Source organism: Diuraphis noxia, unplaced genomic scaffold, assembly GCF_037042655.1.
Source record: "Diuraphis noxia isolate RWA-SAM2 unplaced genomic scaffold, SU_Dnox_SAM2 contig0004, whole genome shotgun sequence".
NCBI lineage: Eukaryota > Metazoa > Arthropoda > Insecta > Hemiptera > Aphididae > Diuraphis > Diuraphis noxia.
The window spans coordinates 24,377,196-24,397,406 of record NW_028301714.1 but is presented as its reverse complement, the minus strand read 5'-3'; the positions used below and the strand labels follow the sequence as shown (position 1 = coordinate 24,397,406).

Here is a 20,211-nt window from a genome sequence, read left to right as displayed (position 1 = left end):
TGAGCACTTGAGCAACTATTTAAATGTATGACAAACCTAAAATTTGTAATCAATTTAATACTAATATTCTATATATTATAATAAACCTGCATAATATAAATGATCAATGGGCGTTTCGTTAATTTTTGTATGGTGCTTTATTTATAAATATTTTTCACTGTGAATAGTTGGATTTATATGACTAAAACTTTTAAAGAATACGCAACGATAGGGTTTTCAAAAAAGGATATTTTAATAAATGACTTGGACAATTCCTTTTCTGATTATCTAAAGACATATCCTAGCACGCTGCCACACTACTCGATCATTTTTTTTCTAAAAAGGAAAATTATAAATCATAAATATATTTTTATTAGTAAATAACCATTAACCATGACAACAAAAAATTTGTGTCCAGCTCAAAAACATAATATTTTAGATAAGAAATCAATTTCTCCAAACTCATGTCAGATCGCACGTGATATCATCGATCTCAAAGTGAACAACATTTATATTTTGTTATACCTTATGATTTATTATACGTGTCCGCAGTCCACATACAGCGAGCATATAGAGAGTCATTCCTGAACAAAATACGCACACACAATATTATTATACTTTATATACCTATGAAGCTGTACCTACAGTCGTTTAAAACGAGTATATGTATAGGTGCGCAACCAATGTGGGCAACAATAACGGTTGCAGATAGTATAAGTTCGGCTTAATTTGTATACAGTATACTGTAAACAATGTGGTATTATTTCTCGGTGCTAGGAAATAATAACGTCAAACAAAAGCATACCTAGGTATATGTATAGAATGTAGATCGTAGAGGGGAACGAGTTTTGAATTTTCATGGTAAACACGCTGTATAATATTTGAATATTAAATATGGTTTGCCGAGAATTAAGGGCCATTACATTAATACCAAGATCGTTTGACACTATTATTTTTTACGAGTATACAAAAATACTGATATAGTAGTTACTTGCAAGGCAGCATTGCTAGAAAAACAACTAACAAAATATTATTATCTATTAAAAAAAATATTATAGTAGTGATAATACATAGCTTCGATGACACGCATGACGCATACACTTATTGCGGTTTGACTATATAATAATAATGTTTCCTATATACGCAGCGCACCGATTTCGTCTTAAATTAACGATATCGTATGTCATACCTATTATTATATAACCAAGCCGGTTCACGTAGTTATGTATAACTATATCGACTAGTCGTCGTCTGAAAACTTAAACATATAATTGTTTGAGTTCTTTCTGAATTTTTACCTGTCGGAAACATCGGCATAATACACAGGCATACCTACCACCAGTTATTCATATATAGGATATATATTATTATTATGAATTGTGGAACCAAACTTGTTTGATTCTTCGTCTTAGCTTTTGTCTGTCTGCGTATATAATATAACGTACTGCTTCTGCATGTGTATGTATATATATGACCTGACCTGGTACCTGTCACATAAAGCGGACGAATTCGAGGAGGGTGTTATTGTTTTTTTTTTCTTTCGTCTTTCGAAGACAAACGTTGTGTGTGTGGAGGGAGGAGGGATTAAAAAGACTTCCTGCCTGGCGCTATTGTTATTGGACCCATGGGAAAAATTCTAACGCAAAAGGAGATGCGCGTCTTGACGGGGCGCCCGTAGGCGTAACACACGTGACGATGATGTGAATATGACTCCGTTCACTTTTTGCCATTTGCCGGGTCGGATTACAAAATGTGGAGATATGAAAAAAAAAGGAATATCGAAAATGCTTATACCTACCTAACACACATCGCAGTTAGTCGTCGTCAACCGCTGTGTGAGGGAAATGCGATTTGAATAAAAAATATGTATAATGAAACTGTTTACTGAAAGTATTTGAGACGTATATTGCGACCTATACCCATATAGGTAGGCCCCAACTGAATTTTAAAGTAATACCACTTTTAACTTTGCTAGTCGCAGTTACTCAATTATATCGTGTTAGACACATGCAAATATGCAATAACTAAAATAATAGCCATTAAACGATAAAATTACAATTGAACTGCGTATCACATGTACGTTTATTGTATACAGCCGATGCATACAGTTATCATGCGCATATTGCATTCAAGGGTAATTTTACAGATATGCATGTCTTGCAATCGATAGTGTAAATAAATAACCCGGTTTCGCACAATACGCAAGTAATAGAATACGAGTATTGGTCGTCATAATAGTAATTATATGACATATGAGTCATGATAATGTGACGGTGCTTTACTTAATACTAGTAAGTATAGCTAAAAAAATTCACGTTTTATTCACCGAAAATCGTATAGTTTTCAGATAGAACATAGTAAAAGCTCATTTTATTGGAACACATTTACCTAAATTTTACGCCACGATGACGTATTGCTGAAAAAATCCCAGTAAAGAAATACCCAAAAAACAAATATCTCGACGATGATCAACAATAATTTCAGCAATTTACCAACATGCTACAATTATTAACAAATAATTTATTTTATTTTCAATATTTTTATATTAAATTTAGGCGATGTGATTATAAATTCATAAAATTTTTCTTATAAATTATTTATATTTAATTAAATTTTACGCGTTCATCACATTACTGCCCAGAATTTTAAAACAGATATTTTTTCCTACTAATCGTGAAAACATTTAAGGTATAAATATTAAAGATAGTTCATGACAAATTTACGAAAGAATAGTAAAGATTGTTTTAATGTAAAAATACCGTCGTGTTGTTAATTTTGGATATCGAAGGACAAATATTTTTCTTGAAATAATACCGATGAATGTTGATTTGGAAACAACCTACCTTCTGTTGTGATATTTTTACTATATATAGGTAGGTGACCAAATTTTAATTATTAATTATTAAATGTTTGTAAAATAGATTTAAGACGCCGTGTACACACTTGCTGTGTAAGTACTATAGGTATTACGTTATAATATTATATATTGTTAAGCACGTGAAATCGAACGAGTTTTTGTTTTTTGTTTTGATTGAAAATCTAAAACATTAACAAACGATTAGTTAATTTCTATATTCATTCGACATTGCGCTATCTAGATATTTTTATTTTCATTTATATCATTATAGAATTGCATAATTTAAAAACCATAAATACACAAAAACACAAACGAACATAATATTGTAAACTGACGGATAGTCGGCAATATAAGTGGAAACAATAAAATATAAATCCTTGAGTGTAGAAACATTGTACCTAAATTTTAAGCCCACGTACACTTATTTAAACTTTGATAAAGATTTTTAACGGCACGAGTACCTATCGCCAATAAAAATTAATAATAAGCCGGTGAAACTGAGGTTCCTATAAGCAATAATTGTATATCTGTATAAAAACTTAATAGTTGTTTTAGAGGGATTTTATTTCAATACAAGTAAATTATAATAATAAATTGTTACAATTATTAGTAATATTTTATCAATAAAACACATAAATTAAAAATATTTACTATCAACAAGTACCCTTACGATGGAGGTATGTCAAACTATTTCGTACTATACACGCATATTAATCCATATATATATTATATACTCAATTATAATAGGTATTATTGTTTATTATATACTCATCTTGAGTCATATCACTATCGATCAATTGAAATGTTTTTTACGAGTACCTACTTACTACCTATACTTTTTATCTATTTATGTACGAAATATACAAAAAAGGCAATATAGGTAATAAGACATTAAAACTTAAAAGTGACGAAGCGATAAACATATAACTGCGTGTATCTGTAACATACAATACCTAGTTAACATTAGTTGTTATTTATTATTCTGTATAAGTATATGTATACTAAATTAATATTGTTGAGCTGTAATAACTTTTTGTTAAAGGTTAATACAATTAATAAAACAGACAACAATGTAGTAAAACCAAAAGTAATAAATGATATTATAATATTGTAAAAATAAAATAAAACGTAAAATCTTAACTCATAATATATGCTCACCGGCTATTGTGCGAGAACATAGAAACTTTTGAAGCATTTGAGGTGAAGGATGCCCTAAAAGTTCAACGTGAATCACGATTCAAGAACACTTAGAGAAGACACTGCGAACCAGACAAGGCTGCAGGAAAACGATCGACATTTTTCAGAGTTCCAGTTCATGCATATTATAAACATAAACATAGTGTGATTCACCAAGCATGCCACCCCCCTCCCATTTTTTCTTTCACAACAAAATTGTTCAATTTCTGATTTTTGGATTATTTAAATATATATACTTAAAGACCATTTTTTTTAGTTCTTGAAGTTTTTTGTACCAACTGCTTGAGGAATGAGCAGCGTAGTGACAAAAACTGAATAACAAATTTGTGGTCAAAAACGGTTTTTCTAATATATTTACATTGATTTTAACTATTACAATTAGAACCGAACGAAATAAAATAATATAGGTAAATTATATTTAGAATCATCAGCATAATATAATACTTGTCTTATTAACGGTATAATAAGTCGCTAACAGATGAAATTTAGGAATTTATAATTTAAAATGCATTTTAATTTATTCATAAGCAAATAATAAGTTTAAGTTTAAAAAATGCCATGCATATACTTATAAGTATGTTCAGGTGCTCTATCAGTACACTCGAATGTACAATGAATTTATATTTTATACCGCATTTGATAATTTACTATAAAACATATTATTATATAAAACATTGAACAGTGCAAATGTTATAAAAATAACCTTCAATTTCATTTGAGAAATCATATTTTTCACCACTCATCGGAGTTGAATGACCGGAGTGGGTTAAAGAAAAAACAAAACATGTTTTTAAGTATTCTATCCTTATATACAAGTTATATATTTACACGGATTCAATTTAATTAATTGCGAAAAAAATGTATCAGTAATCCAGCTGGTATGTTCTTTTTCGACCTTGGGAATCAGTTGCACTTGATTTTAAGATATAATTGAACCTGTAAACGTCTGCACCGAATCCTCCACCCAATCTATCAAAAATGACCAATGACGTAGTATAAATTATAAAAATTAAACATTTCAATTGGTTATAAAATATAAAAAAAACCATTTAATGTTCTGCAAATGGAAGTTTAATTATTATTATTTGTCATTTCAGTGTAATCAAACATGCTTGAAAAACCAATTAAAAATTTAAAACTAAAATAATATATATGTAACTATATTATACCTAATATTTTTAAACGTAAATACCAACGCCTTGTTTTCGAATATTTAATTTATTGTCTTATAAACAAGTTACACATTTTTATGAATATATTATTATCGTGTAATATACTTAAATTATTTTATATGTGTAATACTAGTATAATAACGCAAGATACTAATTATAATTTCGTAAGCAGTTTTTAAAAATCCAATCATTGTATCTGTATGGTCTATATATAAAGAAAATTTATATTGTATTATAGAAACTTATCCAATCAGCTGTTTATTGATACGAAGTTATTAATACTAAAGCATTAACTACAATTTTTTCTTACATTTTCATCAGAATACATATATATATGATGTAAATATATTTTTCTTGTATGTTTTGAAATATCATCATTGACAAATCACCTAATAAATTTAATTTTAAAATTATATTTACCAAATATTTATAATAATCATTAGATTTGTCTATTTCATAGTATAGCGATCATGAACTAAGTCACAAATCACAATCATTATTAAATTATTATAATTAGTAACGTATTTTTATTTTGCGTTGTATATTATGATATTGAATTTCAGTTAATATCAAACTATAACAATTCGTACTGCATGGCCAATAGTGTGAAAAAGTCAAATGGAAAGTACAACATAATACATAATTTCAACATACGATAATATACAGAATACAGATACCTATGCATTACATTTTTTTTTTAAATAGGCGAGTTATTATAATATACAAAATTAAAGATTATAGAATACAAAATAAACTACTACTATGACTTATGAGCATGCTGTAGTTTTTAAAAACCACATTAGAACCTGCTAATATTAGAGCTTTCAAACCTTAAAGGTTTTTCATTTTTAAATATTCTTATAGAGTCATAGTAATATGATATTATATTTAAAATATCTAAATTGAAATTGGTCACATTGAAGTGTGCGGCTGATTAAAAATGTAATAATCAGTCCTATACATTTTATAGTCTGGATATTTTTTATTAAATTTGACAACATTACGCCGAAATACATCCGAATACATTCTACATTCTGCTTCTTGGTTGATCATATAAGGATAGTAATGAGTAATTTTGCTAAATGGTTCCTTTAAAACTATAGTGGACAATAATTACTGGATATTATACTTATAATAAATCATTACATACGTAATTATATGTATACATTTTAAGTGCGTATTTTATGATAGTAATGTTATATGATCCTTAGGAATTATTGCGGCTTCGAAACGGCTAGATAGCATAAATTATAATATAATATATATATATAGTTCAAAAATCACATAAAATTTATAAGTCGACACCCACTGTTGTTGTCCCCCCCCCCCAATAATGTCGAAGGCGGCACGAAAGCTGCATAGCAACTGAACGTTTAATTAAACGTTGATGGATAATTTAAATAGACCATTCCGCACACTGCAGACGCAAATCTAAACGATATTATTATTATTATTATTATTATCGCATCAAAATTATGAATAAAAAATAAAAAACGAAGGTATATTCACGAAATTACAATTATTCATTCGCAGTTTCCTCCGGCATGTGGTAACTGCTGCACACACGCTTCATTTGTCCGACTACAGGTATAGCCCAACGGCAATGACATCCATTGAGGTCGTTGTGACCATCGTCGAATGTGTAGTGTTCTCCGACTTACACACACACACACACACACACGAGTACGTATATACCGTGGAAATCGACTTTAATTTCCACGGCGGATTATAAAGACGAGAAAAACGTTATTGTAAAAAAATGAATATGCTACACTACGTTGTAGAAATACTCATACATATACTTATATATAAATATATAATACACGAGTACCAAATCTATGTATAATATATATTTATAAATATCTTGTATTCGTGTAAACTTAATCTGTCGCATCATATCGTAATATAATAATATATCGTTAGACAAAAATAAAATAAAATAATAAAAATTGAAATTTTAACCGAAAACGCGTCGCTATCAAACGATATAATACATTAATATCGGATCTTCGTGATTGACTACTGCATTATATACGGATATTTGATTGAATTTTAGGGGGGGTAAATCTTTCTTTACAAAATGAGAAGTGGATATTTGAATAATTTTGGGGTTTTTTAATCTTTTGGGTGATGGGCTGAACCCCCCTAAACAGTCTCCTCCCCCTCTCAAAGCCTACGTACGACAAACAACAATAAAAAAATGTAGGAATACCGAATACATATGTACCTATAATAAGTGGTTGTATGTGTACACTGTACAGATAGGTATATAGAGCGAAATTACTTATAATATATAGTGTTGTAATTCAGGTCAACCGGACGCATTATTCATTTTTTAATACTTTATAAAATATTTTATATTGAAATACGTATAATACAACGTTGATGATCGGCGCAGGAAGAGATATATTATAAGTTATAATCTTTCACTTCCAGTTTTTGGAATTAAACCGCATTTATACATTTAAACGGTCATATTATGGTGTAAAAATACTGCAACGATAGATTCACGCGTTCTGCGGTATAATATAGTCGTTGGGCACTGACTTAGTATACCTATTTACCTGTAACACACTTACAATTATATATATAGTGCGTAGTTTTTTATAATCCGATAATGTCATGTGCAAAATAAAATAAATAACGAGTGCGTAGTTGCCAATAAATTATAAGGCCGAGGTCTACGATCCGCGCGTCTGGTAAAATCAAAATAACAAACATATGTATACATATTTCTGATAGATATTTTCACCTGATTCGTTGTGAAATCCAGCAATGACTTTGGAGCACATAGCACACATTATATAGAGCATTAGAGCAATAGATACACCAACATATAATACATTTATTAAATATTTCGAAAAAACAGTTTGCAGTATAAGAATAACTATAAATACTACTGTTGACTGTTGTCATTGATGCGATGCAGATACATAATCGCGTATCCGTATCATCATTTAAGTAGTAGATACCCACGATTTCATTTGTTACAATTTATGAGGATCAAGGATAATGATGGTATAAAATTGTACGCCCGAAACATGTGAACAAAAAAATTTTTTTGAACGTTGATGTTAAATATCACCAATAATAAAATAATTAGTAACGAATATCTTGAATATCTTGTAAAATGACTATAAACTAAAATATATGAAAGCATCACACAAGTGGCCATGGTTATTATTTATCGACGAAGGAATCATTCTCGCCGTGAAGATAATAAAGGACTATGACTTTTGTAATTTGACGGTAATTTTGTTGGCTAAGCCGTGAATTACAGTGAACTCGCGCAGAAACCCTAACTTGCAGGTAGATACTATACTATACGATCTATATAATATTATAAACGGACTAAAACGTCTAAAACGGCCATCGTTAACAACTGAACTTGCTCGTGCCCCATATACAATGTCAGACGACATCTGTAAACAGAGATTATAAATAATTTACTAAAACCATAATGTATCTACCTATAAATTTCTTTCAATCGCGCTGTATATGCGTCACTCTCTTCATAATATCGCTGCAGTTTAACTTTCGACAACCCTTTGAGTACGGTGTTACCGCTTGTGAGCAGAGAGTGATGTTAAAGCAAATCATTTTGTCAATCTTTCTAAATTATCAGTATGCAGACTATAAGAATGAGTAAAAAAAACGAACACCTTCGATGAATTTCTCGTACTATACGATGACGTGAGAAACAATAAACATCCTATTGATACAAAGGTAATAATAATAATAATATGTTGTTGTTGTTGTTGTACATGTCACGCACGTTTATTTCGATCGAAACATTTATTATTATATAAATTTACATTTTTCCAAATTTTCATTCAGTCACAGTAAAAAAACATATTATTATATATTATATTCCGAGTGAGCGTGTCTTATATATATACGATGTAGCTCCGTCACACTATATATTCGCGGAAAATGGCACTGAACGCGATTCGGACAAAACGCGCGCGCAAATATTTATAATATATTATTATTATTACTATTATATTATGTTTGAGTACGATGTTTGTTGTTGGTCTTCTATTTATTCGTTTTGAGGTCGGCTGTGATTGGAGACGACGTCGATGGCTGCGGCTTCGGTGACAAGCATAATAGAACCTGACTAGAAATTTCGTTTAAAAAAAAAAAAAGATAGTTTCGAACGACAGCGAACTTATCTATACTATAATATTGATAATCGACGATTATTATACTATAATAATATTATGACGTATGTTCAGCGGCAGTTCGCCATCGTCCGTCGGCGGGCCGTCTACCGGCGGCGCCTGAGGGCCAAAAACTTGGCGAGTGCTTCGTATATGACCCGCGGGTTGATGCTACTGTCGGCCGTGTACCGGACGCCTCTGGTGGTGCCGTCGTGGTGGCTGACTACTCCGTACTCGCCCACGATGAACCCGTCCGGCGTCTCTTCCTCGACCCTGTACTTCCGGTAGTGTTTTCCGTCCACCACGTAACCGCTCTTACGGGTTTCCATCGCCTGAGTCGTGCTCGTGGTAGTCGAGGTGGTGGTCGAAGTGGCGGTGAAGCCGGTGATGGCGATGTCGGTGATGCCGCTATCGGTGACGCTGTTGGCGTCATAACTCCCGGACACCGCAGTCGTTGGCGTCGGTTGCTGCTGCACGCCGTGTACGCGTCCGTCGCTTAGCACGCTCACAGCCTCATCCACTTCGTAGTTCTGTTCCGGTTCCGCGTACACCCGTTCCGGTTCCACGAACATCCGCTCCGGATCCCCGTAATCCGCTTCGGGCGATTCCTGCTGCTGCAGGCTCTGGTCCGACGAGGGCAGTTGTCCGTTGACGGCCACAGATGGATCATCGTATTCCACGTAAATCGAAGCGACCGTCGAAGCCGCCGCCGGCCGCGTTGGTGGCACTGATGGTCTCTGCCGTTGCTGCCGCCGTTGATGCCAAGGACGGCCCGCGCAATGCGATACCTGCGGAGCGACACGAAAAGAACAATCAATCAAATGTCTGAGACGTAATTTTTTACAAAAAAAAAAAAAAGAAAATTTACAATTTGTGTAAAGCAATATAATACAATTAGTAAATTTATTTAAAACCACGTTACTGGTTTATTGGATCTAGTTCAACAATTTCGTTAGTAACTAATATATCAACCAATAATATGAAATATCCACTCAAGGCGAACGTGAACGTTCGTCAAACTAGTACATGTTAACATGCATATAGTGAAAATTCACCTCTAGAGTATGACTCTATCGTGTCGTCCATGATTTAACACGTTGTGATATAATTTCAATGTTTTAGTTATGTTTTAGTTGATTGAATATTGTGGTTACCTTTTAATATACACCATGTTACCGTGTATTACCACTAAATTAATAAGTGTTCAACCAGCCAATTACCCGTGATTGAATGTTTATTGATAATTGTATCTATTATTACTGATCAATTGTTATTTAAAATCACGGACTAAAATATGTTTAAAATATGAAACGTTAAGGTTCTAAATATGTCAACCAAGACTATGTGATCAAAATATTATAAACAACTCAACAAATTGTAGATGACTCGATACAGCGTAGGTAATGTCTATAAATTGTTCAATTTCGATTTTATTCATTATACTAATATGCATACGATTACATCAACTATTATAACAGTCCACCGTCAATCTCGCAATCATAAATTATGTAAAAAGAGAGATATTTATAATATTTTATTATGTACACGTCACGAGTTACTGTTTTTTGTGTTGTTTCCCATACTATATATTATTATGTGTAATCTGCTCTCGTTGGTTTACGGATTTACGAAAAACTTAGCAAAGTAATGACCACTAAGTAGGTATATCGTCTAATTAATTATAGAACATCATAATAACGCATAGTCCAGTGTGTGCATTAACAATTGGGTTGAATCACTTTAATGTGTAGTAAATAATAATGATATTGTAATTAAAATAAATTGGAATATCAAAGTAAAATATTATATTTGAGTGTAGGTATACCTTGAAAAATATCAACGGTGCTGATCTACACCGATATGAAAGTATATCCTGTAATCACACACCTATATTAATCGTATTTTATGTAAACGTAATAAGTAATTATACAGTGCACGGTACATAATTATATCGACACTATATATAGCGCACACAAGCTGTATCAACTAATTATTTTAGGCAAATAATTCGTTAAATTAACGAGGAAAGGATCTTAATATAGCAAATTGTTTTATTTTTAATAACTTTTCAAGATGTAAAACTGGTAAACTAAACCAGGTCATTTGTTTAATTCTGTTTTTTTAAACAAATTACCATGGTACCCCTGCAGGGTAATATTCGTCCAGTAAGTAATAATAAAGGCGATGAAACATATTCGAATGCGTACGAGTCATAATGACCGCGGAGATTTTCAAAAAGTGCGATATACCTTTATCACCACGTCCGAGCTGTTTTTACTCGTATGCGCAAATAGGTTCTGGAAATAAGCCGACTAGGGACATATTTATTATAAGTATATATTATAGGTCATTCGATTATTTTATGCTATGATCTTACTTGCGTGATCTAGTTCAATGATGGTAAAATCGTCGAATCCGTTTCAGATAGACAATAATAATATCAATATGTACTTATTATTAATAACAAAGTTTCGTTTTCGATTCGTCCCGTTGTAAATGAACCATCATAGAGTTACCTACTTAACATTACTATATAATATATAACCGCTTCAATACAGTTCAATGTTTAATTTGATGGGTCCGACGAGACTCCAATAGCAGTGATTTATATACATACAAAGCAGGCGTCGTCACCGATTGATTTTATACGAGCCGCGTATCCATATATATATATATATTATTTTATATATAATCGCAATCCTCGTTCGGTGGACTGATTTCAACACTTTCTTTGCCCTAAATCCGACGGGCTGCGAAAATCTTATGTAGGTACGCTCCAAATCCGATTCGTCATCGTCCGGCTGCGCAGATGAGTCGAGAAACGTTTTCGATTTTCCCGACGGACCCATTATAATGCCCCGCGCCCGTATAAAACTATAGAAATAATTACACTTTAGACGCAGCGGATCGGACAGATGGAACGAAAAATTAAAGAAAACCCGTCGGATAGCGCAACGCTACTCTATACCATTATATTATATAGAGTAAGTAGTTCTCCGACGCGTATTATAATTTCATATTAGCGCTTTTAATCGAAACAAAAAAAAACCTGTGATGATAATATTATTTATTAGATACATAATTATTACGCAAATCCGCGGTGTATATAATATTAATATGTAATTATTGGATTTGTTAATCGACGTCTTGTCGATGCGTTCTCGACTAGGTCGTGGGTCACACACACACACACACACATTATATAGGCGTCTTGGCGAGTACACTTCTGCATTGTACGTTTCGCGGCATTATTATTTCGAAAATAGACAACCGGTTGCCGAATGCCGATCGCGCTCGACGCATGCCCCGGAGCTATATATAATACCTAATAAAGTAATAAATAATAATAATAATAATACATAGGTAGGTACGTCCAACGATTTGGACTTATTAGTTTTAATAGCCATAGCAGACAGTAGTGCGAATAAATAGCAGAGTATTGTAATATATATATATATATATAAAGTTGTATTGTATATGTATATAGTACACACACACACTCATCTAATGGCAACAGAGGTGCATATGTAATATATAATGATATGCGCAGACTCAAATGTGCACGTGCCGCACCTGTCTATACTATACGTTAATAAATATTAAATATATATCTCGATCCGAGGGCCATAATTAAAAAACGTTTGTAGTTTACAGCTCGAAATGCGCTTATGATTGTTGTACATATAATACTGTCGCAATGTCTAGGACTCCGTCGTCTATATATAATATTATGTTCTCGCACTGTATAATAACATTACACATTGCACGTGTTGACGGCCTTGAACGCTATTAGCCGAATGCCCTTTTTCGTGTGCACACGCTCACACATTCACACACAAACCAACGCACTTATCGGAATATTTAGAATATTTCGCGGTCAAGCACCGCACAATGTACCCCAACGGCGTTAACTAAACGACTATGAGTTCTTCGCGGACGTCACTTCGCAGGACAAATTTTTAATTACGCGTGATCTCAGCCGGAAGCGCCTGAAACTGTTGCTTTAAGTAGCTATTTTTATTATGACATTCACGTTAGCAAGAAATCGAAATGTTTTCAATATTACATCGTAAAGACTCGAGTGAAATGTTTTAAAATATTAACACGACCGACAGAGGTATTTATCCATCGGTGACTATCAGAATTGTTTAAATATCAATAAGTTATATATATAATAACGATTTTAACATAAACGTATATCAGCGGTCTCCATCACTAGGATATATTGGAAAAGACCAAATATAAGTAATTTTCAAAAATAACTTGCGGGCTGCATGCTGTGAATTAATTTAAATTTGCACATATTTTTGAATCAAAAATCTCCGTTGGGTGTATCACCCCTCCCCTCCACCACACACAGGGTGTAAAGATTCCTAGTCCTACTTAGGTACATTTTGAATGATAATGATTAAAAGTTATAAAAATCTATATAATATACCAATTCTATGAATAGCTACAACTTACCTACCTATTTTAAATTAATAAGATGATAATAATGATAACAAACGACAGATTGAAAATTTAATCATGGGTGATTGGAAAAATCATATATGTATATAATTTTTTTTAAGACAAAAATAAAATCACATTTTCTAAATGCGATGTAAACTACACAATAATTAGTCATAATACCTACCCTTTATATGAACTAATGCATTGACGAGCGCAATTGCGCAATTTCCAACAATTAAGAGAACGCTACACCCCCGCATGTCTTATGCGAGATATAAGATAGACATCTTACAAATGTACAACATAAAAAAAAATGTCTAGCTAAGAACCGCTCGTACTGTAATGATAGTTAATATTCCAAATTTATATACAATAATGTAGTCGAGAACATTTTGAATGAAATATCGTTTTCTTTTTTTAATATCACTTTATGTGAAAAAAATTCTTATTGTTTCAAAATTCATAACGTTTTGTGTTTTTTAAAATTGAATAACTCTTTTTTTTTTTATATCGAAAAAGTAAAACGATATCACAGCCAAAGTTCTCCTTTTTATGTAGTGAAAATATTATCGTTTCGTAGTTATATATAATATGCCTTCTCGGTTTTTTAGCACGTAAAACAGTTTTTGGTATGTGGTAGATTTGTAAGATGGAAACACATGCGGGTGTAGCGTAATCTCGACGAAAAATACTGTTTTATAATAATAAAAAACATCGTGCCTATTATCATACCTATACACGCTGACTTCGAACCCTCATGGTTTTATACGTTTCGATCGCAATATACTCGCCTATCTTCGCAAGCGTCTGCGGCCAATGTTAATTTATTGAATACACTGCTATAATAAATACCTATTACCTAATAATAATAAATAATAATATTGTTATTGTTATAAACGTGCGTATCACATACCTATATTATAATATTATTTGTATATCAACTATTAGTATTTATTATTTAATATACACTGACGATCAATGAATCGAAATACATTCGTTTTTTAACTTTTATAAATTAAAAATGTTTAACGAATACGAGTCGCAGATATAACATAGGTAATATCATATAACTATACTATAATGCGTGTTTATATTATTATAATAAGTATTGTATACTTTTAACAGTTTTAACATATTTTAATACAATATACACTGCACACTGAATTATTGTCTTATATTCGATGTGTTCACAACTAAAATCATAATATTCGCTCGTTATGACATGACAGCGTGTATTTCGTGTAATATAAAAATATAATACAATCAAGTGCACACATATTGTTTAACAATCGTCTGACGTATTTTATAATTACAGTTTTTAGACTTTAGGATTTATATCAAGTTCATGTTTTTAAAAAGTTTAACATTTAAAATAAGTTTTAGAAGATTTTATGTAGGTACTATAACTGATATTTTATAGGTATTATAAGATATCATATTGGAAAAGAACTCGCAACACACGTGACATTATTCGAAAAATATAATATTTTTTAGCTTTACGAAAAAAAATAATGTTTAAGAATATTGGATTGTATATTAAATATTAAACTTTAATACATTTATATTTATATAAGCATTTAATTGTTTTATAAAACTCGAAATGGTAGAGATAGCCCATAAAAATAGTAGTGTTCAACCTACTTGAAAAGTTGCTTATATAGTTATATATTATATTATATTTAGTCGGTAAAGTATAATCTGTAAATTGATTTTACAATCAGTATTTTGGCACCAAGTTTATGCATATAATTTTCATAATAAAACCGTTATTTATTGGTAGCTAAGGAAGTAAGGACTGAGTTTTAATAAGCCAAAACTCAAAATGTACATCTAATATACGCTTAAATAAGAAAATATTTTTCGAATTTTCAGAAAAATATTTTGCTACAAACTATAAAATTGAAAGCAAATTAAACTTCATTATTGCAAAAAGTAAAAGTTAAACGATACAAACGTATTAATTTTACAAAAATGTTATGTTTTTATTTTATAAGTAATAGTTAGTAGTATGTATATTGTGCCATATTATACCACTTTACCTAACTATTTGAAAATGTATTTATTTATTTAAAAAAACAAAACAACTTACTGAGAATTTGTATGGAATATGGACCATTAGTTTTTAAAACTGATTATTGTTTTAATTTTTAAACTTTATAACATATATGTATAAATTTTTGATTACCTATTAATTTGTGGTCGTGAAAGAACAATATTTAAAGTCAAACTTACTGAATTTGAACGTCGTCGAGCGTAATGAGGTACAAGCTGTGATAATGTTATTACGATTTACGTTTATTATATATCCTTATTCGTGTACACCAACGAGACCTTCTGCGTTCTGAGCATACATTGTATTGTTCGAGCCACATTAAATGCAAAAAAAACAAAATTTGTGAAACCCCCTTTGGAGAACTGGGTGCCGCCTCCATCACTTATACATAATATAATAAACGAAACGATTCTTCCTATTGACTATATTATTATATATTATATTATTAGCACTTGGCAAATTTACCTGTTATCATGCGACGACTTAAATATTAAATATATTACGCAGAAATAGACGGAAGATTGAAAAGGTGTTGTTTTGTTCATGATATACATGAAGAACGCGAAACAATGCGAATAATACAAAAATGTATTCATATAATAATATCATTACGTCTATGAAATATAAATAACAAATACCGCTCACTCACACATCGCTACTCCTCGAAAACTAAAAAACGTACGAACTTGCAATTTTGAACAGTTATTCCTTCAACGAATTAAATGTGCAATAAGATTTTCCGATTTCAATATTATAATGAAAATTATATTAAAAATGTTGCGAAAAAAAAGTTGGACGTTGAAATAGTTTATTGTTTCGAGCATGAAATACATGTATACTCAAACGACGATTATATTATACATATCGTGAAATGGCGCGAATAATACGCGTTAAAAATAAATATATAGATTAAGCCACGTCCAGACGAAAGAAAAATTTGACGTCGACAATGTTTCCGATTTTTTCGTCATGAGCGGTAGTAGCTTAAATTTCCGAAAAATATATTTCTTGGTCTTGATGTGGCTTTATAATATTATGATGTACAATTTAATGTAGGTAATACGATCGGCTGTTTTGACTATCATAAATGTTAATAATATATAGTTTGGGACGTTAAACCATACTATTTTATTATATTATGGTCTTACACGACAAAATAACGCGAGACAATAATACGATGATATATATATATATAACTCACCTACGTATAACCGGATTCCGAAGGAGCTTAATATCGCGTGATACCTACATACAAAATTATATTGTAATAATATCATATTATATGGTATTGTGTGTGTTATTAGTTGTATAGTCGTGCAGTCGAATATTATAATATGTGATGTGAAAGAAGCGCGTGAGGTTACCAAATATGGTTACAGCATTTCCTGATTAGAAAACTTTAACAATATTCAATTAATATGTAGCATTGATAGGTACGAAAATTAGAGATTGATATAATATATCGAAATCACCTGTTCGACCGAATTTTCGTAAAAGTTGATGTAAAAACCGAAAGTTTTGTGAAAATTAATAACATGTAGTAAAAACATTACAGGTAACATTGAACTGTTGTGAGACGGAAATCCCGTGACTGATATGGATAATTTTTTTTGATTCAAATATATAATGAATGCGATTCTCGTCAAGTCGGAAACTCCGTTAAGACGGTAAAATCGAACGGTCCAAGGCGATTCCGACTTGGTGATGTTTTTCTGTAATATTTTATTAAAATAATTTGACATTTCTAACGCTGTTAAAGTCTCTCTCGCGGCAGAACCTCGACTTCAGTTGCCGAGAATACCGTTATCGTCGTCGCGCAAACGTTTCTGCACAACTTCCGTCGTCTTCCAAATCGCAAATGCTTCCAATTATCTCGTAGGCGCATATATAAGTAAATAAATATATAATATATAATACACGTACCTATATATTATATAAAAAATGTCATTTTCAGTAATTTTTTTGTTAGTGAGTACATATTATTATTATAGGTAGGTAATGTAAAAATTGACTAGGAAATTACAAAAATTTCATATCATCGGAGTCGTGTCCTTAAGAGGTTTGGTTTGCGCTCCGGTTTTTTTTTTTTTTTTTGTCGATAACTGACGATAAGTATACCTCTAAAAAATAAAATTTCTAAAAAAATCTCTGCCGGTCCAGATATTACGGTGCATAATATTATATTAATTTAAATTACGAGGGTAATTAGGACGCGAGCATCAAAGTCGTTCTATATTTATACTGACCAAGAGGGTTAGGAGGACGGCGACGGTGGCGAAGAGCGCAGTGCCGCGCATATCTCGTCTCTTCACGGTGTCGTCGCGACGTGCCGGCTGTAGCTGTGGTCCGGACGTTTGCGCATGGTCGGATGTCGCGGGTTACACTGGCCGAGACGAGGCTGGCGCGCGCGACGACGACGGCTACGGCGACGGTGGTGGTGGCCGTGCGCGCGCGCGCGCGCGCGATAAGTACACGGCTCGCCGCGGACCGCCACCGGATTGCCGCGGGGCGAGAAAACGGGAGAAAAAAAAGTAACGAAAACAAAAACGGGACGTTATCGCGATGACGCTGAACGGCCGGTGACGGTGGCGGTGATGGGTGGTGGCAGTGATCGTGTCGGTGGCGACCGGAGGCGATGGTAGGTAATATAGACGGAGACCTTGATGAGCGGGATACGGTAGTGGACGGCGCGGGGGTGAGACTTTGCCTAGCGTAATGTTATTATTATTGGTGAAAAAAAATATTCATAAAAAAAACGCGTTATAATATAAACAATTAGATTTATCATGATGTGTGTATAAGAGTTTTACGTCTATGCAGAGACGGAATTCCGCGGTCTGGCGCCTCAGCGATCGAAATGACACGTATAATATATCATAATAAATACGCACACTGCTGCAGTTGTCACGGACACTCGCGATACTGTAACGCCAGAACATCATTTTTGATATTACATTACGAATCGGCACCGCGGGCCGTCTTCCGCGGTATATACCAACGAAGTATAAATTTATAACATTGTTATAGCCGTGTACCGATGCGGTATATACAGTTGTGCTACTGATGCACTATAATGGTACACACATGCATACACATACGTACCAGGTACAACTACCGCGGATCACTCGACGCCTCCCGCGGCGACTGGGTTTTCCGGCGGCGATCTCATCGGTGACATCTGCACCGACACGTCCGATCGCGTTATTCTACTCCTCCTCCTCCTCCTCCTCCTCCTCCTCCTCCACCCTGCACAACCACTATCGCCACCACTACGTCCTCCTCGACCTCACTCGGAGTATGTGTTACGTGTCCGCGTGCATATTTTATTAACCGTTGTTCCGGCGGCGTTATTGGCCGTCGGCGAATTCCGATCTTATTACAATAATATAATATTATTTATAACTGGCCGCGACCGTTTTGGAGACATTGCTGGTGCAGCCGAGATACGCGCCGACCGCATTAAGCGTGCCTACATAAATATTATGTCGAATCTTGACCTCTTGAGAGGAATTTTTTTTTCGTTTCGAAAATATTTACCTACTCGGCGACAACGACCTTGACGCCGGTACACTTTTTTAACGCTTACTTATATAATTACGAATACGTCTATTGCATATATATATATATATATTGTGACGTAAACCGGCCATATAATTTATATTATTATTATAGTGCGTTTAATAAAATAATACAAAACATATGATATATATTATCATGATTACGCATAATGTTAATTGCAAGTCAAAAATTGTTTATATACAATAATATATAATGATTTATTATACTTACCTGTACCCTTTTCACGATTTTACATTTATTTAATAAAAAGTCGTACTCGAATAAACTGAAAGTACCTATATATTACCTACATTTAGTGTATAAAAAATACACCCGTAGAGTATACGTATATATTGAATTTACTCCTCTTATTAGCGAAAAGCCTGCGGGCCGCGACGTGTTATATATAATACACATACCTGCAGCACTCTCAGCAGCAGCTGTGCAGGCTATTTGCGAGAACGTCGTTTTGTTCGTTGTTAAATCGTTTAGTGTTTGCGCCACGCTTTAATAATATACCTATGCCAATGCGCGATTTATCGAGCGAATTTTTTATTTATTTTTTTCCGATGCAATCAACAACGATCCATGTCCGGATCGTATATAATTACCGCCGTCGAGTGCGAATTTGTCAGATATCTGGGGAACGGCTACTTATAACGACAGCGATACAATATTATTATTATTATTATGTATACTAAAAATGGTAAGGCGAAAAAAACGCTTAAAATAGTTTTTTTCAAACTGGATAATAATAATACACCGCATAGGTATACATGA

At 32.7% G+C, this 20,211-nt stretch overlaps 1 protein-coding gene across 1 annotated transcript; it reads right to left on the bottom strand.

Annotated features, from left to right (window-relative positions):
* Positions 1–8,951: 8,951 nt before the first annotated feature.
* Positions 8,952–18,318, bottom strand: LOC107162803 (uncharacterized). Its single transcript, XM_015509845.2, has 2 exons — positions 18,120–18,318; positions 8,952–10,156 (listed from the first exon to the last, which is right to left on the bottom strand). The coding sequence occupies exons 1-2, from the start codon at positions 18,168–18,170 to the stop codon at positions 9,476–9,478; spliced, it is 732 nt and encodes a 243-aa protein (XP_015365331.2). The 5' UTR covers positions 18,171–18,318; the 3' UTR covers positions 8,952–9,475.
* Positions 18,319–20,211: the final 1,893 nt, after the last annotated feature.